This window comes from Herpailurus yagouaroundi, unplaced genomic scaffold (genome assembly GCF_014898765.1).
Source record: "Herpailurus yagouaroundi ecotype Mexico unplaced genomic scaffold, PumYag 141, whole genome shotgun sequence".
NCBI lineage: Eukaryota > Metazoa > Chordata > Mammalia > Carnivora > Felidae > Herpailurus > Herpailurus yagouaroundi.
In genome coordinates, this window is record NW_024412396.1 from 31,263,967 (window position 1) to 31,284,976 (window position 21,010).

General features: G+C 46.5%; 1 protein-coding gene across 7 annotated transcripts in view; it reads left to right on the top strand.

The window, feature by feature from the left end:
• Nucleotides 1-21,010, top strand: part of SAMD4A (sterile alpha motif domain containing 4A) — a 218,021-nt gene that overhangs the window by 173,827 nt on the left and 23,184 nt on the right. For 6 of the 7 annotated variants that reach the window (XM_040477193.1, XM_040477190.1, XM_040477191.1 and 3 more), the window contains 5 exons: nt 896-1,005; nt 3,218-3,304; nt 11,082-11,415; nt 13,916-14,001; nt 19,232-19,350. In XM_040477193.1, coding sequence (XP_040333127.1) covers nt 896-1,005; nt 3,218-3,304; nt 11,082-11,415; nt 13,916-14,001; nt 19,232-19,350 — 736 coding nt within the window. Of the gene's footprint in view, nt 1-895; nt 1,006-3,217; nt 3,305-5,750; nt 5,868-11,081; nt 11,416-13,915; nt 14,002-19,231; nt 19,351-21,010 lie in introns of those variants that run through there. The other variant, XM_040477196.1, reaches the window with a different exon arrangement.

Below are 21,010 nucleotides of genomic sequence, written 5' to 3' on the forward strand. Positions count from 1 at the left end.
GATAACTCATGAATTCTGATACTATTTCTATTAATTTTCCCAACTCGAGAATCCCAGATTTGGGCTTATTTCAGATCTGCTTTGGAATTCCTATTATCCTATGGTCTAAGCAATCTCTGGGTCCTTCCAGTCTTGGTACATTTGTCGTCAATATTCAAGCAAAAGGTCAGAGACACATCCAGATACATTCCATAACTTGGAGAAGTGGTCAGCGGACACACACACACACACACACACACACACACACACACGAGTGATAGTTTGGAGTCTAGGATGCCCTTATTCCCACTGGGGCACAGGAAGGCAGAAGAAAGATTAGGCTAAGAATGACAGCAACCCCACCCGTAGGTCCTACAGTTGCCTGGTTTACCTATCACTGAGGAAGCAGAGGAAGCAGCATGTGGAGAGCTACACTGAACCTAGAAAGAAGTTTTCTTTGAGATGAAGACTCATCATGTGTAGTTTTAACATTCTAAGTCAGTTCTCTCCAAATCAAGGGGTTCCTTGCCATATTTTTGGTCATGAATCCCTCTGAGAATCTTATGGAAACTATGGATGATTTCTACCCAGAAAAGTAAACATACTTACAAATTGGGATATAATTTTAGGGAATTCCTATATGCCCTGAAGCCCATGGACCCCAAGTTAGCCACCCCTAGTCTAAAGTAGTGTAAGGGAACCCAATAGCAGGAATATCAGGGCTAGACCAAGATTTCAAAGTCCAGAATTTGCTGCCAAAATTGAATTGAACAAGTAGTAACATAAAGGGTTTTTTTTTTCTTTTTTTCCCTCCGACCATCACCCTCCTTTCCTTTCTCTATTCCCATATCTTTTGTCATCTCTTCTCGTTCCCTTTCAATTTCTCTCCCCACCTCTTGCACATCTTGCACCACAGATGTTCCAGCCTGGTTAAAAAGCCTCCGCCTGCACAAGTACGCTGCGCTTTTCTCCCAGATGACCTATGAGGAAATGATGGCCCTTACTGAGTGCCAGCTGGAGGCTCAGGTATGTGCTTCAAGGGACCATCCTCTGAGAAGGTGCCCCAGGTGGAACCTGAAGTTGAAGCCCAAGATACACCTTGTTTGGACCCATACCTGTTCCCACCTAGTAGCTTGCCTTGTTCTAGGAACTGTCAGGTGCTGGCCAGCATTGCATGGTGAGTAAGGCTGGGTTCTTGCCTTCGGGGTCCAGTAGGAGATGGAGACCAGCAGGTAACTCTAAAGCAAATGAGGCTTAGTGAGAAAGAGTATGTTGAAAAAGGTATGACCTAGGTGCATGCTCTACATTCAAGGTGCCAGGGAGGAATCAGTGGAGTGGCCTAGAAGTAACGTTTGACCAAAGCCTCAAAGCGTCTGTGTCCCTGCTTTTGCTTTCCTTGCCCCATCTTTCCATCTGGCCAACTAGGGTTTGTTTGGACAATGACAGATTGGTTGTCTCTTGTCCAGTCTGGTTTTCAAATCAGCTAACTTCTAGTAGTTAGTGAGTCGAAGCACCAGGTCGTGCCTCAGACCTTCCCCAACGTTTTTCTAAAAGCATGTTCAGATTGGACTAAGTTGTGCAATCTCAGCTGAGATTGGAGTAAGTTGTGCAAAATCCTTTTTCTTCTAATTACCTTGAATAACATGGGATAGTCACAGAGAATGAGATTACCCCAGGTCTCAGATTTCATTTCCCTATGTGTGCCCATAAAAGAACAATGTTCTCCCTTCCTTCTAAGGCATCTTTCCCCAAGTGTGGATGCCAAAGGCTAGGCCAGTCGAGAGACCCCCCTCAAAACAAAGCATGCTTCGTACCATGCTGTGCTCGAGTAAATAAATCTGAGCAATGTCTTTGTTTCCCTTGGTTAAAATGCCATTTGCATGTTTCTAATTGACCTCAGTTTTCCTTCGAGCAATGATTTAAAAGAATTAATGGTCTGAATAAGCTAACAGTATTTCCCTTGCAGGAAGAGGAGATTGTACCATTTGGGGCAGGACTGCTCTGGAAGCATACCTCCCAGCACATGCTGGTTTCCCATTGCATATTCAGTACCCTCAGTTAACCTCTGCAGGCCTGGCTGAATACCAGTATTGAGATGCAAGACAAAGCCCAAAGTCACTGCACATTCTCAGAGAATGAAAGGCACTAATTTCAACTTCCTAACACTTCTCCCGCTGCTTTTTACATCTTGATTGCTCCTTGAGATCCCAGGGATTGATGAGAGCGACCTCTAACAGCATTTTTTGTGTTTGGGTCAGAGTTGAGGGGGGAAAAAAAAATCTAAGTCCTCAGTTATTGACTTGAGAAAACAAACAAACAAACAAACCAAACGAACAAACAAACAAGAAATAATTGACAGAGAGGGCCAAGCCAGAGGCCAGCACAAATTTTTCAGAGTAATTTAATTCACTTGAACCCAAAGTCAAGGTAAACAAATCTGCCCCCTAACACTTTATCCTAGAGAGTGAGTTCAGTTGTCACTTGAGTGTTAGTATCTCTGAAGGAGAGGCGTCTGGTGTTCCCATCTTTTCCTTCTTTAAGAGGAATCCTATGACTAGTTGCAAGAAGTCACCAGAAGTCTGTAGTAGAGACCTGATTTAAGAAAGGACCTGCTTGGAAATGTGTGATATCTGTAGTCAACAAGGGTTTAAATAAATCCGTAGGCTCAGCATTGCACACAGTTAAGACAAAATCCGCAGTCCTAACTGTGAATCCTAATCATTTAGCTGAAGTGATGACTGGAGACCAAAGATGACCTGAAAACTGCCAAAAATTGCCCTGGTTGTAGGACACCTGGTAGAATTGCACTAGCCTTCACATATTCTTGAGATGGAAAACCTAGGAAAGGGTTGAGAAAACAATGAAGATCTGTATGGGATGGAGACCTTCAGGCAAACTGAGGGACTGACATGGCAAAATATGGAGAAGAGGGTGTACGACTTTAAAATGATCCTTTAAGACTGTGAAGACATTTCATGCTGGGTGGGTGATTGGCTGTTCTAGCTCCCTCTCTCTTCTCCTAAAGGTCACAACCAAAGGACACGGGCAAATGTGTAGCCAGATGTAGTTAAAATATTTGGTAAGGAGAGGTTTATGACAATGAGTACTGAAGAGAGAGACAAATGGATATTTACTGGTCTGCAAAGGTAGGAACCAAGAAGACAGTAAATAGCCTCCAAGAGTCTTTAAACTGGTTCTTAAAAATATATCTTTAAATATAACTTTTATTTAATTACAGAATGTTACCAAAGGTGCAAGACACAAAATTGTCATCAGTATTCAGAAGCTCAAAGAAAGACAAAACCTCCTGAAGTCTTTGGAAAGGGTAAGTTATCACCAGGTGAAGGCACATCTCCACCTTTATCACGGGAAGATTCTCAGTCGAAAGTGTCACTGGCAGACCTTTTATAGAGTGTATCACCTTGTTTCCCTACCAGAGGCAGAAAAACATGAAAGGATTTTCAAGTGAACTATGCTGGTTCCCCAAGCTTCTGGGTAACCCGACTGCTGAAATGTACTTATTCCCTGGGTCGAGGCAGCCTGTGACCGGCCATCCCAGTAAACTCGAGGTTCAATAGAGGGAATGAAAATCATTTGGCTGATAAGCACCTATCAGCTGCTACTGTCCCTTTTCGTTTGTTGCCTAAACAAGTTGTCTTCCTATCTTTGTATCCGGACATCACCCTGGTAATGATATTTTTAGGACGTGGTGGCTTTATGATTTCATCTGAGGTGCAGAGGAGAGCACGCCTGTTCCTGGGCTGCCCTCTGCCCCAAGTTGGGATTCTTGTGCATTGCTGTTGGGAGGTGGTTGGGACTGGTGGGTGGAAAGTTCTGTAGGGATGTGCCGCCTGCGGAACCTGAGTGGTGAGGTCCTCTAGTGTGTCCAGGGTGACTTTGGAAGGAAACAAAGTATTGAGGGAGGTAGGGCTAATGCAAGTTTTGTAAGAACATAAACGTTTTAATGCAGTGAGAGGTTTTTTTTTTTTTAACTTATAAAAATAGGGACGCCTGGCTGGCTCAGTCAGAAGAGCATATGAAGTCTTCATCTCAGGGTCATGAGTTCGAGCCCCGCATTGGGTGTAGAGGTCACTTAAATAAATAAAACTTAAAAAAAAAATTTTTTTTAAAGATGTGTGTATATAATTTTATATACAACATATAAAGTTATATTTAATGCATATCACATAAAATATAAAGTATATGTATAGAATAAGCATATATAACTTTATAAGGAAAGGGGCTTTAAAGCCATGGGATAGATATAGAGGCTACTCACATGCCCATCTGTGATGAAAGGTCTGCCCCTAATTAAAGTGAATCACAAATGACACGTGACCTATCCAACTGAACCCGAGGTTATTGTTGTTCTTAATTTTTTTTTTTAATTTTTTTTTCAACGTTTATTTATTTTTGGGACAGAGAGAGACAGAGCATGAATGGGGGAGGGGCAGAGAGAGAGGGGGACACAGAATCGGAAACAGGCTCCAGGCTCTGAGCCATCAGCCCAGAGCCTGATGCGGGGCTCGAACTCATGGACCGCGAGATCGTGACCTGGCTGAAGTCGGACGTTTAACCGGCTGCGCCACCCAGGTGCCCCTGTTGTTCTTAATTTTATGATAACTCCTTTACCAAGCGGTTTGTCTAACAGAGTGATTATTGCCATCTTTAATATAAGAAACCATTCTCTTTTGGGGACCATTCAAGAGACCAATTTTCTCCTTATCTGTTAGAAAGCACAGAAAGCTTTCTGCATAATGACTAGCTTGCTAAGTATTACGGTGAAAGGGTGACTGTCCCCCCACCCCACCCAACTCCCACCCCTTATCTCCAGAGCATCCTTTAGGAACTCACAGGAACTCTGCACTGAGGAAATGCACCCACCTGAAAGACGAGATGGAACTGCTGTTTGCTCTACTCCCCATAGCCTTGGGCCATATCAGTGTGTGGACACACAAGGGCACAGGCTGGCACAGGTGGCCTTGATATGCCACAGACTTTCTATCTGGCCTTTGATGAGCCCGTGCCATTTCACACCTAGGATAATAGTGATTCCACAAAAATACTTTCTGCTGGGTTCACTGGAATGGGAATTTTTTTTAAGTTTATTTTTATTTATTTTGAGAGAGAAACAGAGTACAAGCAGGGGAGGGGCAGAGAGAGACAGGGAGAGAGAGAGTCCCAAGCAGGCTCTGCACTGTCAGCACAGAGCCTGATGTGGGGCTCAAACTCATGAACCGTGACATCATCATGACCTGAGCCTAACTCAAGAGTCAGATGCTCAACTGACTGAGCCACTTAGGTGCCTGGAATGGGAATTGATAAAAAGATGACAAATTTCATACAAAGTCTGAGAGCAGCTAATGATCAAGAGAAGAGCAGTAATGAGTTTATTTCGACGTCCCTGAGGAGGAAAGCTTGTGCGTCTAGGAGACCAGCACGTTCAGCTTGCTTCAGAACACTTGAGTACAGACACTTGTGTGCTTGTCCCTTCAGGAGCTCATGACCTGGGGTTGGGGGTCCTCAGCATCCACTGGGGACTCAGCCCCTTGGCTCGCTCCTCTGGGACCCAAGGCTCTCCTGCTCTTTGAGGGAGGGAGTCATCCCTAATGTGTTACCACTTAGGCCACCAGCAGCAAACTCCATCAGCCCTTTCTCTCGTGCTCCCACACGTCCTAAACTGGTTATGCTGTTGAAAATGCTATCATCAGGCCTTTGCTTGCCTACAGCATTCTTACCTCACACAGAACCTGGGGCCCCGCCCAGGGCTAGTTCATAATCAGTGGTTGCTGCAGATAAGCTCAATGTCCAGAGCCCTTCCACTCAGCCTGAACACTTACTAAGCAGCTGCCTTGCACTACATTTACCCCATCCACTGGAGGCTACCCGTGAGTAACACAGTAATATGTGGCTCCTGCCTTTGGGGAGCACGAGATGCACACTGTGACACAGACATGTCACACAGACACAGCTTGTGCTCTCAAATCCCTTGTGATCAGTGTCGTCACCGAGGCAGGTGGGGGAATCTTCCAGGGATGAAGCACAGCACTCTGCAGTGGTGACGAAGAGGGAAACCTCGGAGGGGCCGACACTGGTTAGGAACCTACAGCCAGACTTGGTGCACCCTGGAGCTAAGGCAGGGCCCGCGAGGGTGGAGAGGGATAAGAGAGGTCGTTTAGCAGAAGTCTAGGCAGTGGCCTTGATGCCGTGCCATTTGGGAACAGCAGATATAGGAGGAGTTGCCAGGTTTGGAGAAGGGGGGTTGAGTTCAGTTGGCCAGATTGAGTCTGAGGTGCCTTTGGGACACCCAGGCAGAAAAGGCAAATTAGCGGCCAGAAGAACAAGGCTAGAGTCCACAAGGCCTTGAAAGACTCATCTGTGGGTCATCTGTGCATAATGGCAGTTGACTCCTCCAGAAGTGTGTGCCAAGTGGAAGAGCTGAGGACAGACCCCAAGAAGCACCATCCAGAAGATATGGAGGGACTGAACAGTGACAGGCTGAGCCCACCCAGGGGGTCAGAGAAGCATTTGAAGGAGCAAATCCCATCAGATGCGGTGGATGTGTCCCCTACAGTGAGGACTGAACACTGCCCCCTGGAACTGGCTGCCAGCAGGTCACTGGTGGCCATGATGAGAAGGGATACAAGGAGAAAAGAGGGATAGAAGCAGAAACTCAGGAACCCAGAAGTGTGAATGGGTGTTGAGGCCACGGGGTAAGGAAGTACAGACTTCTCAAGATGTTTGGTGGAAAAGAAAAAGGAAAGATTAGAATGTTGCTGGGGCAAACTTTTCAACATTGATCTTTAATAACGAAAATGTTTCACATGCTTTTATTCACTGTCCTTTTTCAACTAATTCCCAAACTATGAAGCTAAACTATTCCCTGGGAACCTGGCACAGAGAAAGGACACACACACACACACACACACGCGCACACAATGTTTCCACAGCTCCCTGTCCTGGCTGCATGCTCACACTGTATGGGCCCCAGAAACTGTAAGCATCTCAGGGCAAGGATTCTATTGTATTTGTTTCTAGGTCCCTGATGCTTCACAGTGCTTAGCTCCTGGATGGGCCCAGCTGGAGTGTGGTGAATGAAAGGTGGCAGGGGAGTAGATTTAAGTAGGTGCAGGAGTGCTGTCTACTGTGCAAGAGGTCCAGGTCTGCTCACACTGGGGGAAGGATGGGACCATGGTCAGTGTGTAAGTGTCGAGACACTGGCTGCCCAAGTTCTGTCTTCCAGACGATTTGCCCCTTGTGCTCGCTTCGGCAGCACATATACTAAAATTGGAACGATTTGCCCCTTGCTGCTGTCACGTGCCCTGAGAAAGGTTTCAAACCAGTCTTCCTCTAAGACCTAAGAAAGCCAGATGAGGGGTTGGCAAGTAGCTTCCTGTCCTGTGCATGGGCCCTGAGCTGTGCCACCAGAGCTGACTGCTGGCATTGGTGGGCCGGCCTTCGTGGAGGCCTCTGCCTCGAGCTCCCTCTGCCATGAGCTCCTCGGCTAGGCACATTAGCGAACGGACAGCTTCATTTTGCCTCTTTGTGTTTATAATGTAGGAGTGTATTTATGGTCTGAAGGATCAGTAGAGACTTGGGTTGGTTCCCTATTTTTGTCAACATGGAGAATTAATTCCCACAGCTAGTTGGAGGACACTGGATTGGGTCCCACTTGGGCCATTTTCTAGCTTCCTTCTCAACTTGGGCACTCAGTGTTGAGTTCTAGAATTGATTTCTGAAGAGTCAGATATGTAACCCTACAAAGGCTGGCATAAGGGGCATTGTTAACTTGTTAGCTGAGTGTTTTCTTTGAGACAGTGGCTTCAAGTCTATGGGGGAAGACAAAACAAAAAAAAACTCTGCATGATTCCTGATAAGTTATATTTGACAGAAAGTGTCCATCATTATTCATTAGGTTTATGGCTTCCTTTTTGGTGTGGTTGTCTCCAGTGGAGAAAGGTAAGATTTGAACTTGGGGCAAGTGTATGTTTCCTGTTCCAAAGAGTTCAGCTATTAGCATAATCAAAATCCCCTTCCTCCATCACTGAGTAACTACAGAAGCCTTTTTGCATGTGACAAGAGCCAAGTGAGGGTTGTTTGGTGGCAGTTGACACAATGTCATGAGCATGCATTTGCTCACCTCTGTGTTAGCTGTCACGTGGGATGGCATGGCAGGGATGCATGTGATCTCCCAAATAGGCCAGCCAGCTCTGCCTACTCAGCTCCCACTCAGTGAGGAAGCTTCATCCCTTCTCTCTCCTTCTGCTTCCCCCCTCCCCCACCCGCCCCAGTCAGGGGCTGGACAGGATCAGGAGCCGCCACATCCCAGGTGCCAGTGAGGCAGTTGGCAGGAAGTGAAGGACCTAGAGGCAGGGATCCCCCCCACCCCAGTTGGCACATAGTTGGATCAGGAAAGGCCATAGGTGCTCTCCTGGCATGGGTCAGCTAGCTTGCCTCATATGCCCTGCCCTGATAGATCACCAAGTCCAAAATCGAGCGACCAGTCACGTGACTCCATCTAGACTCTGGAAAAGACTGGTCCAGTCTGGGCAGCAGGAAAACTGGGAATGACTCCTGCCTCAGGTTTGCTGGCGTAGGCAGCAAGCTAGTCTTCCCCACGCCATGTCTGCCAGGTTTAGAAGGAAGGCCGTAGACTCTCAAGCTCTCCTCTTTAAAAGAAAAATGGACGCTCTCCTCTAAAACAGGCTGGACAGTGGCCCTGGCCAGGACTGAAACAATTCTGATGGCTACTTAGCATTTCACTTTACTCAATGACCCTGGGTGCCAACTAGGCTAAGTTTCTGCTTCCAACCTCCTGAGCAAAGCAGGTTCCCGCCAATGGTGGGGCTGGGCTATTGGTGTTTTGCTGCCCTGAACTGAAACGTGCCTATTCAAGGCTGCCGCCCTCCAGTTTCCTTTTTCTAATCAATTCATAGGAAGTCCAATGTGCTATCGATTGATCGGAAAGTCTGGGTGTAGAGGTGATCGTGTTCCATGGGCTTGTGTTCCTGGACACCATCAAGCAGTTTTTCTTAGAGGAACCCAGGAATGGACTGGTACTCATGCTTCAGGCTTTTGAAATGATGTCTTTGCCATTCTGTGCTCTCAGAAGAGTAAATACTTCATTAGTAATCAGGGCCTTGATTGTCAGTGTCCTTCCTGGGTCCCAAGGAGAGGTCTGTTGCAAAAGCACTTGGGCAGCACTGGGGCAGAGGGCCGGACCGCTCTCCATGCCAAAAATGATTCCCAGGCCCTGACACCCAGCCACAAGCGTCAGAGCCTGTCCTGTGCCTCTGTGAGGATCTGGCACGTAGATAAATGTCGACCAGAATCAGCACTCACTCTTTTTCCTAATAAATAACCACCAGTATATCAAACTGTATGTGCAGAAGGCCCCAATTTTATTATACAACATATAAAATCATTTATATTATGTACAATTTTAGTTGATCCTTAAACAGCATGGGGCACTGATTCCTCCCCTGTGCAGCTGAAAATCCATGTGTAACTTCTGACTCCCCAAAAACTGAACTACTAATAGCCTACTGTTGACTGGAAGCCTTACTGAAGATATATTGTACGCTATATATGTTATATTCTGTATTCCTATAATAAAGTCAGCTACAGAATAGAAAATGCTAAGAAAATCATCAGTAAATTCTGAACACTGTACTGTATTTATCAGAACAATCCGCATGTAAGTGGACACACACAGTTCAAACTCATGTTGTTCAAGAGTCAACTGTATTGTATACACATATATTGTACATATTTCTCTCCAGAATGAAACTTCAACAACATGTCACTCCCTTGCTCAAAACTTCCCCTGAAGTCTCTTCTCATTTAGAAAAACTCCCAGCTTCCTTGCCTCCATGCTCAGGCCCCAGTAGAAACCTCATTCCTCACCCTCTCCTCTCCTCTCCCCATCCTGTTCTACCTCCTTGCTATTCCTCACATACCCTGGCATGCCCCCACCTCAGAGTCTCTGCCTTCACCATGCCCTCTGCATGGGGCACGCTTTCCCAGGGTCCTCACGCCCACATTCATTTGGGTTCCCAGTCCAACATCACCCCCTCAGACAGCCTCCCTTCACGGCCACCCTGGCCTGCACCCTAGCGCAGTATGTTCATCTCAGGGTGGGTTGTAAACTCCCCAAGGGAACCACAAAGACTCTTCCCCCCATAACCTCTTGCCTAGGACAGTGCCCAGTTCATCACAGCACTCGACACATACCTATTAACAAAGAAGCACATGACATGGGAACCTGACCCTGACCTGCAGCTTTACAGATATTAACATCCTCACAACCACCCATTGAGGCAGATGTTATCTTTATTTTATACACAGAAATAGGCACAGGGAGGTTAAGTTGTTTACCCAAGGTCATACAGTAGTGTCAGAATTTGAACCCCAGCATCTGTCCTAGAGTCTGTATTCTCTGAAGTTTTACTTGTTTTGAGAGCGAGGGAGAGAGCCAGCAGGGGAGGGGCAGAGAGAGAGAGAGAGAGAGAATCCCTAGCAGTCTCTGCATCGTTAGGGCAGAGCCCAAGTTGGGGCTCGATCCCAAACACCGTGAGATCATGATCTGAGTGAGATCAGACACTTAACAGACTGAGAGCCATCCAGGCACCCTCCTAGAGTCTGTATTCTTAACCACTGCCCTGTGGTGCCTGTGTTGTGGGCTGAGGGTGTGAACGAGCAGGTCCCTTCATCCTACACAGGACAGGAAGTTACCACATGACCCAGCTTTATTATACAGCTTCTAAAGTGTGTGCATGTAAAATATATAAATGCTTTTTATAGAAATTCACTGAGGAAGCCAGGGAAGGAAATGTACAAAATCGTTTTAGTGATCACCTCTAGATGGTGGGATTTTCAGGTGATGTATATTTTCCTCACTATGCATATCCGTATTTTGCCAAGTTTTCTACCGGGCTAATAATAGAATGATAAAATGGCTGCATTTCCAAAGACTGTTGGGATGAAGGGGCCAGCAGCTGTGAGTCCCGCCTAGGAATAGCTCCGGGCGGGGGAGGGAGACGTCAAGGTGGGCCACCCCCAGTGCTGTCCCTAATCAAAGTCTTCTCCCTCTGGCCGTCCAGGACATCATCGAAGGGGGCAACCTGCGCATCCCGCTCCAGGAGCTGCACCAGATGATTCTGACTCCCATCAAGGCCTACAGCTCCCCAAGCACCACCCCCGAGGCTTGCCGCCGGGAGCCCCAGGCCCCCCACCCGCCCTCACTGATGGGCCCTGAGGGCCAGACCCCTGACTGCAAAGACAGCTCCGCAGCCACTGGTGCCACAGCCACTGCCTCCGCTGGGGCCAGCGGTGGGCTCCAGCCACACCAGCTGAGTAGCTGTGATGGGGAGCTGGCCGTCGCCCCCCTGCCGGAGGGGGATCTCCCTGGGCAGTTCACACGTGTCATGGGGAAAGGTAGAGCCTGATTCTCCCACCTCCGCCATGGTTCTCTCAACACCACTAATCAGAGCTCCTGGTTCCTGAGGAGCTTCCCCAGGGTGCTGGATAAACTGTCAGGGTAGATGCCATTAGCCCATTTACAGATGAGGAGATTGAGGCTCAAAGGTTGTCATTTGGGACTGAACTCCAATCTCTCTGACCCCCAGAGGCCTCTTCCTTAACCCTGTCTCCTTTTCTCTTCCACTCCCTCAATGCTGGGTCCTCCTAGCAAAGTGAGTGCTCATTGGGCCTCTGGGCCTGCGGGCGGAAGGAAGTCAGCCCTTCCCTTACTTAATACAGACTACTCTTTGAAGGCACCATAGCCATGCTGTGTGCCTGTCTGGAGGGCAGACTGAATTCTCATGTGATTCTTTGGGTAGGAGCATTCTTTCTACCTCCCCCGTGCGTGGCACAGTGACTACGTGATTATCTTTGAAAGGTCCAGTGCTAGAATAATTTGCGCTTACACGGGGTGTCCCACAAGAAAGTGTGATTATTTTAAAAACGCAATGAATGCCAGTACTTTTCCTTTGGGAAGAAGAAACAATTTTTCTTCTTTATTGTCCAATATTTCAGATCATTTTATTTTATTTTTTAAATTTTTTTTAACATTTATTTATTTTTGAGACAGAGAGAGACAGAGCATGAACGGGGGAGGGTCAGAGAAAGAGGGAGACATAGAATCTGAAACAGGTTCCAGGCTCTGAGCTGTCAGCACAGAGCCCGACGCGGGGCTCGAACCCACGGACCGTGAGATCATGACCTGAGCCGAAGTCGGATGCTTAACCGACTGAGCCACCCAGGCGCCCCCAGATCATTTTAAAGAAACCAAGTTTTTACCAAAAGAAATGGACACCTGAGTCTTAGAGGTGCAGTGAGAAACTTCCCATGTGCCCACATCCAAAAAAAAAAAAAAAAAAAAAGACTTACTTCCATAGGAATCTGGTTCAGAGGAGACTTGTATCATCCCTTTGAGCTGAGATGGCCAGGGTGGGTCCCTGGTCTCCTCCCACTCACCTCCTAGCTCTCTCTACCTCCCAACCTCCCACCCCCGATGGGGGCTCTTCACAGTGTGGGATTAGAACAGATGACCCCCTGAGTAAAGATACATGTGGGAGTGGATACCTGAGTGTAACCCCTGATGGGCTCGGAGACCCGAACTTCTCTGGCATGGCTACTTGTTACAGTTTAGCTACTTTCAAATAAATTATAAATCCATGCTCAACATAAAAAATCAAAACTAAACAAAATGATGGAAAGTGAAAAATAACCTGTCCCCCAAGCCCTGCCATCTTCCTCTGCAGAGGTGACTGCTATAAACAGGTTTAGAATATCCCTTCAGGAACTTTGTACTAATCGTATACAAGCACATGAGAATCCTTTTCACACACAAACAGGTGTTGTTTATACATTTTTCTGCAGCTAGTTTTTCCTACATTATATACTTTTAATATTTCTATCCATACGATATCACCACCCTATTCTTTTTTAAACGTTGCATACTGTTCCGCTATATGCAAAAAGTATAATTTAACAGGACCCCAGTTAATGGACACTGAGGTGGTTTTCAAGTTTTTGTTATTACAAACAATGCTGTACTGAAAATCTATGTGCAAAGACATGATATAAGTGGGATTCTGTGACACACTGGCTATTCAGGATTAGGAAGAGAAAGGAATCATTATGCCCAGGTTTCAAGCTTGGTCTACTTGAGTGCAAGGCATTTTCACTTCTGACATCTTTTGTCCCACCACCTCTACCGCAGCCTTCTAAACACCCCCATCAAAATCAGAGCATCACCGCCTCTAGGATGAGATTAGAATGGGCTATGATATCGGGGTCATGAGAATCCCAGTGGGGGTGTGCACTCTCCTTGCTGACTGACTCTGCTCGGTCTTGTTGCTTCAGTTTCTTGAGTGTGTAGGTGAACTTCTGTGTGTATAAAGGTGTGTTACCACTTTGAGAAAATAACCCTCCAATGACGGAGTAGCGGGCTCCTGCCCATGTGTGTGCCCACACACCTCATGTCCTAAAAGATGTGCCAGACTCATTCCTCCAAATGAGGCGCACAGTTCATTCATCAAATTATGAAGACTGCTTTCTGAGAACGTTGATGGTCTTTGATGCCTTTGAACTCTCTTCTCCAAAGGAGCCTCTTTCAAAGATAGAGCTCAGGACACGGCTGCATTCTTCTCCCAAAGTGTCTCAGGCTGGATTGCAGAAGGCTTAATATAGAATGGTATGCCTGGAATTAAGCGAAGGGGCTTCTCAAAGCGAGGGCTCCTGTGGTGACCAAGCCTTTGACTTCAGTGGAATGAGGAGCCTCCTGGCCTTTTTTGTGAACCTTACGTAAAGCCACAGGCACACATAACTCTCAAAATATTGGTCCTGAAAGGAAATCAGAGACAGATCTCCGAGGTTAGAATGGGTTTGCATGTTTCTAATTCATCTTTTCTATTTTTTTTTTAATTCACAGTGTGCACACAGCTCTTGGTCTCCAGACCTGATGAGGAAAATATAAGTTCCTATTTACAGCTCATAGACAAGTGTCTAATTCATGAGGTGAGTAGTAATGGATTTCACAAAACTTTTTCTCATTGCTTAGAAATGGTTCTCAGAGTTTCTGTGATGTGATCACTTGGGTCTCCCAACAACTTGTTTTTGAAGGGTAGACAGGCATTAATCATAGCCTGGGCAGAACCCAGCTATGGTGGCTTCAAACCTAAGCACAGCCTGTATGTGACTTTGGTGTCGAGATTCATCTAGACCTAGCTCTGATGTAAGGGTGAATGCCTGAGAGAAACTTCTGGCTCTGGAAGAATCCCTGAGTGACCGGGCCTGAGGTGGTGAACACTCAACCCTGCCACCTAGTTTTGGCGTTTTCAAGTCCTTTTAAAATTTTGTGTTGAAACATTTTGTCTTTTGGCTCAGGGAAAGTTGAGGGAGGGTGAGAGAGTGTGCAAAAAAAAAAAAAAAAAAATCATGTGTTTGTGTGTGGTCTGGTTTGTGATTTTTATAGGAATTGTGTTGAGCCACATGTCCTTTTGAAGGAGGACGGAGGCCGGCTGGAGGTGTTCCCATTAGACTCAGTGCAAGTGCAATCTTCCTGATGGAGCAGACCGGGTCCTGGACACTGCTGGGCCGGAGCAGCCGCCTGCCCTGGCAGCTGCCCTGAGGCCCATGTGGGGACAGGGGATTGTGTCTCGGACCCAAGACTCCAGTAGCTTCTTGGGAGCACCCCCTCAAAGAATCATAGACACAAGAGTCACAGTGTAGGCTTTGGAAAAACTTAGCACTGAGGTCTTTCTTTGGGACTTTAACGTTAGAATAAGGTGGCAAAGGCCCCCAAGTCTCCTCACCTTTGCCAGGTTAGCAGCCAGAGCCCCAGAAGTGCAGTGGGCCCCAGTGAAGGGAAACACCTGGCACAGAGGTCTGTCCCCCTTACCCACTGCCCCACTCACACTGCCCTCACCCTGCCAGCTGCCACACAGGCCCATCTGTCAAAGGCCAGTTCCCTGGGCCCCCACCCTTCTGCAGTCTGACTCCCCCCCGCCCGTCACGTGCAGGTTATGGTCTCCTTCTGGGTTTCCTTCCCAGCCACTGACCCACAGTGTCCCCTAAGCTCTCCTTTTTGCTATTTCCTCTCTCAGCAGAGCAAATTCTTGTGTCCCTCTCCACAGTCCCCAACTGACTCTTTGCTATGTGCAATCCTGTCACCCTACTTGTTTTGGCCAGCAAAAAGCAACAGGAAGAAAAGAAGGCAAGAACGTGTTGAAGAATTTTAGAACTCATTCATTCCACAGATCCTTATTAAGCACCCAGACCCCATCCCTGACTATGTAGCTTATGGTATGAGGGTAGCAGGGGAGACAAAAGGAAACCAGGTCATCACATACATGAGGATAAGGCTGTCCTGGCACCCTATGGAGCCCAGATGAGGAGCGGGGCCACCAAATCCAGAACCGGAAATGGCTTTTCCTCAGAGGAACTGTCCCCAAGCTAGGTCTGAAAGGCAAACTGGGGTCTTGGTGGTAAAGACTCACCTAAGTAGGTGGGAGCGCTCCAGGCAGAAAGAACAGCATTTGGAGAGCTCTGTGTCTTACTGGCGCGCGCACGCGCGGAGTATGTTTGGAGTGGGTTTGGGGAGGACTGATAAGGGGAGGATTTAAATTTATATAAAGGAACTAGAACCTTGCATCCTCTGCCATGCCCACACTCACACCAAACCTTCAGGATACTTGTAACCAAGTTACAAGTTACTTTCCATCTTGCCTCAAGTCTGCTGAGCCCGCAAGACAAAATAATGAGCCCTCCAGCTGCCTCCGTTGGACAGTGCACAAGCTTCCTAATTGGTCTCCACCAGCCCCAAAGCTGTGGCCTGATGCTTCTCACTTTCCTGCCACTGTGCATGCCCTCCTTGTGCAGCCTGGCTCTCTTTTCCATTTCCTTAGACTATTTAGAAAATGCCTAGTTTTTTTTTTCTCCCTGCCTGCCCAAGTGATTAAATGCAAAGATGGCACCATGTGGACTCATCTGCTGGCAAGAGGCCTCGACTGCAGTAGAGGGACCTGTGGCTGGTGGGAGTCACGGGCAGAAAGGGGCTTATGCTATGTCTGCTCGCCGGAATTCATGTCCGGATGGAGAGGACTGTACTCTGCTTTGGAAGGGAAAATGCTGTGCAAGACCTTTTATTATTATTTTAGTTCAAGAAAGAGGAAATGTGTCTGAATAATTTTCCACAGGCTTGGGTTATTATGTTGGGCAGAACACCTCCTCCCTGTGAGGCCCTGTCGAAGCACGCAGTCTCCATCCTGGCTGAGGTTTATACCTGGGCTCCACGAAACAGGACTCCCTTTCACAGCCCGAATGTGCTATTCCTTACCTGACTGGACAGGATGTTGACCGAACCTAGACATTTTCCTTCTTCCCAGGGACAAAGGGACCAACTCCCTAGAGTAACAGAAGGGAGGACAGGGAAGTTCTGAATTTCATTTCTGAGACTACTTTGCTGCATTATAATCCCTGGCTTCTTGCCTCCTCACCATGTCCAGGAGGTTCTGCAGAGAGGAGTTCTTGCCCCTTTTATGAGCATTTTTTTAATCCCGCCACAAAAGCTGTGGGGCACACCCCAGCCATCTTCTTCCATACAGACTCATTGGTTTGGCCCTGATCGTGACACAGGACTCGGAAGTGGCTGACTGGCTATGTCAATCTGTACTATGGAGGTTCCTTCCCCTCCGGTCCCTGAGGAAGCTGCTACCAGCCCAACCCAGAGCTGCCAGTGGAATGGCTGAGGTCATGTGTCAGCCATCCCAGTTGACAGTGGAGCTCCCATGATAGAGTGCTACTTTGCAGACACACACACACAGAGACCAGCTTCTGGAAATCGCTCATTGCCAGCCATGACCCAGCTCCTTTCTGTGCCTCCCAGCTGCAGCCTCCAGGACTGAGAAGTGGCCACCACACTCACTCAGCGTGGCTAAGGGGCTTGATTCTATCTGCAACCCAGAACTAAATGAGCCTGGTGCCAGTGTTGAATGAATGAGCTGACCTCTCTGGGGCCGGGGTGTGGGATATAAACATTTCCACCTTCTTGGAAATGTCCTTGGAAGCACTTTGAATGCATGTCTATAAAGTAAGCCATTTCCTCCTTTGTCACTTGGAAACTCAGGCCAGCTGTCCTTTAGGCTGGCCCTAGACCAGCTCGGTATTACAGTTTTGACAACTTGAAATCATTTGTTGGGGGCTGAAGGTGATTGCTAAATACCATATGTGACAAACATTCATACACCACCACCAAAGGGCTGGTTTGCACAACCAAAAAAACCCTGGCTAGAGTATCTATGAGCAGCAGTTATTGAACCATTACTAACAGTCAGGTATGTCTAAGTATTCTAATTGCATTTCATGTGTTGTCTCATTTAATCCTTACGTCTTTTTGAGGGAGATATTATTATCCACGGTTTTTAGAAGGAGCCGAGTCTCAGGTAAAGGAACTCGCATAAGGGTATGCAGGGATTCAAACCCTGTCCGTATCCATCCAGAGCCTTCCTCCAACCAACTGGGCTGGACTCTCCTCCCCAAGTCATCTTGATCAGTGCACCTGCATCCTGTGTTCTTAAACTTTGGCAGAATAAGCCAGTCAAAAGGAGAATCTATCCATCCCTTTATTAGTCTAGCAGCGATGCTTGCCTTTCAAGTTTTCAGACATTCATGTATAGGTGGACACTCACCAAGCATTACCAACAAATGAGAAGGGACCACAGAGTAGAACCATGTCCTTACCTTGTAACCATGAGACCATCCTACCATGTACCTTAAGCAGTGTCTGCACCTCTTTAATGAGGCATGGAATCTCTGGGTTGGGTAGACCTCCTTTAGTGGATATCCTTAAATGTGTCTGGCTAAGGTCATCCAGCAGGAAGGGGTTTGCAAGTCAATAATTTTTTCGCAATATAACTAACATCTTTTTGCTTTTTTGTTCACATAGCTCCCCTGTGTTTAGGTCCTTAAAGATTAAATGTCATCTGGAGAAAATTAAGCTATCATTTTTTTTTTCTCTGTTTAAGGAATCAGTTTCCTTTATGGAAAGTAGTCATATAGTCTGTTACTCTAAGTAATAGTTTATTGCTACTTAAAGGATTTTCTGTCTTATTGACAAAAGTACATGGGTATGTTATCTCCATCATTGTTACTGCTAATCAATCAAAGCTGATGGGTCTCCCACAGGGTGTGGGCCACCGTTCTAGTCTCCCACCAGGGGATTTCTATATTGCACGTAGGGTCCTCAAACCATCTAGAATGCCAAATGTCCGTGTTCCATCTGCAGCAGAATTACCAGGTCACTTGTTGCAAACATCACCTGGACTCCTCTCCAGATCTCTTATATCAGGCTCTAGGTATGTGGGAAGGGGTCTAGGTCTTCTTGAGGGATTCTAATATAACACAGATTTGAGTGTCTCTGCCTTGGGGACTCATAACCCCTATAAAGTCTTTCCCTGGACTTCAGCATACATACACAAAAGAAGGCATAATACAGATGTCAATGTGTTATGAAGCAGGCAAAACACCCCCTCAATGCCAATTTTACTAAAAAGGATTTGAGAAGGCATCAGATCTACCGATTTTCCTAAACTTTAGGCAAAATTTAGGTCAGGATTGGTGCACTGGGGTTTTGTAGGGCACAGGATCCTTTAACTGGAGATTTCTCAGCAAAGCCCCATGCCCTATAAAACTGCCAGTGCACCTATCCTGATGTATAGTATAGTATAGCATAGTATAGTATAGTATAGTATAGTATAGTATAACATAGCAGAGACTATTCTTCCATTTTCTGAAACCCTGAAGACCACTCCAGGGTGACCACACACCATCAAGCAGATTGATTTTTGAAGTGGTTTAGCATTTCCATTGATTATGAACACACAGGGGGCCTGCAAAAGCCAGAGTATTCAACAGTCCATTTTGCAATTCATTCTTGGTTAATCTGTAGAGTCCAGAGTAGAGTCAGGAGGAAGGGGAAAGTGAGTATGGATCTGCCAGAAATGCAACCAAAAACAAGGGTTGTCAAAAGCTTAATGCATGTACTTTACCAGGCACCTCCAATGACAAATAACTTGCATTGTTGGTACAGGTGGCTCCCAAGTGAAACTGACTGCCATTTGGATCAAGTAGGGAGCAGGTGAAGAAAAGGCAACTGCCAGAGACTCCGATATTCCCCCTATTAATTGCATGTTTCTTCCTCTAATGCCAGGCTGCGCCACCCATTAAAAAGTCCTGTTTGTTTTTACAGGCATTTACAGAGACTCAGAAAAAAAGATTGTTGTCATGGAAACAGCAGGTGCAGAAGCTCTTTCGGTCTTTCCCTCGGAAAACCCTTCTAGACATATCAGGATATCGACAGCAAAGAAAGTATGTTGGGATTTTGTTCTTCTTTTTTTTTTTTTATTTTTTTTTCAACATTTATTTATTTTTGGGACAGAGAGAGACAGAGCATGAACAGGGGAGGGGCAGAGAGAGAGGGAGACACAGAATCGGAAACAGGCTCCAGGCTCTGAGCCATCAGCCCAGAGCCTGACGCAGGGCTCGAACTCCCGGACCGCGAGATCGTGACCTGGCTGAAGTCGGACGCTTAACCGACTGCGCCACCCAGGCGCCCCGATTTTGTTCTTCTTAATGCACGGTGGTTCCCTGGTGTTTCACTGCCTGCCTGGGTTCCTGGGCAGGACTATGGCAGGCATCATCATTCCTTGTCCACAAGGATGCCCTGTGGGGAACTGGAGATCCCTTAAACAGACGGGGTTGGGAAAAGGCTATGGAGAGAAAGCATGCCCAGAAAAAGAACTGAACGTGATCTTTTGTAACTCAGTTTACATGATCAAAATGACGGTATTAGTCCAGAGGGGACGGGTATGATTTAATGAATGCCCACAAAACAACTGGTGGTTGATCCACAAGAGGGGGCCCTGAAAGGACAAAAATGGGTTCTATTAGCACCTTACAAGGTAGTGTCATTTTTTCTTCCTTCTAGCTGCAGACTAGCTAATTATAGTTGGTGGCAGGGTGAAGAGCCCAGTGCTGGTCTATTTTGGTCTGAGCTGCAATCTAAGAGTGGAGCAGTACCACTCTTGATTTTTCATAGTACTTCAGCTTCTTGGATGCAGTTAAAAATAAGCCTCGTTGTACTTTAGAACCCATTACCTTAATCTGGTTTTAAATTAAAGAACCCAATTGCATATTAAAGGTGAATTACAGTGACAGTCCAGGGGAAGAATCAAGGGGGGTGTGGGGTAAAGCCTTCAACAATGACAGGGAGTTGGGGGAAGACAAAAGACTGATGTACAAACATCCTGAAAAATCAACTTTCTATTGTACATTTTTAAACATGAGCAGATAATTTTTTCACTTGTACCTAAAAAGTTCTGAATTCATTTCTTCGTGTATATAGAGAAGCTCTGTGTTGTTAAAAAATTTTGGCATTTATTTGCATAAGTGTGCCTTAAAACATCACTATTTCACATTATTTAAGGGAGATAAGGATAGTTGGGATTTATGAAAACCTTTCATTAAAGATTAATGTAAAAATTGAAGTGTTATCATATTCTAGCATATATAACACCGTTATTTATTAAACAAACATTTAGTACTATGTGCCAAGTGGTATCTAAGCATTTTAGGAATATTAATACATATAATCCTTGCAACAACCATATGAGGTAGAGTTGCTATTATTAACTTCAATTTACAGAGGAGTCTGTAGGCAGTGGTATCCAGGATTTGGACCAGGCAAGCCAGCACCAGCTGCAGAGTCAGTGCTCTTAACCATTGTACATGCCACATGCCAGGCAGCTCTCACAGACTCCAGCTGATGTGTAGAAAAAACAGTCAGGAAGAGCAGCCCTCTTTATGGCAGCTCCCTGTCTCCAAGCTCTCTGGGGTTGCCCTTCCTGGTGGGATGGACTGGACCACCTGTGCACCCTGAGGATTGCCAGGGGCCCAGGTAAAAGGCAAGGCCTGCTCATAGGCCTCCCATCTCAGGGACTACCCCCTTCCCAGGCTCGCTCTCCTTATA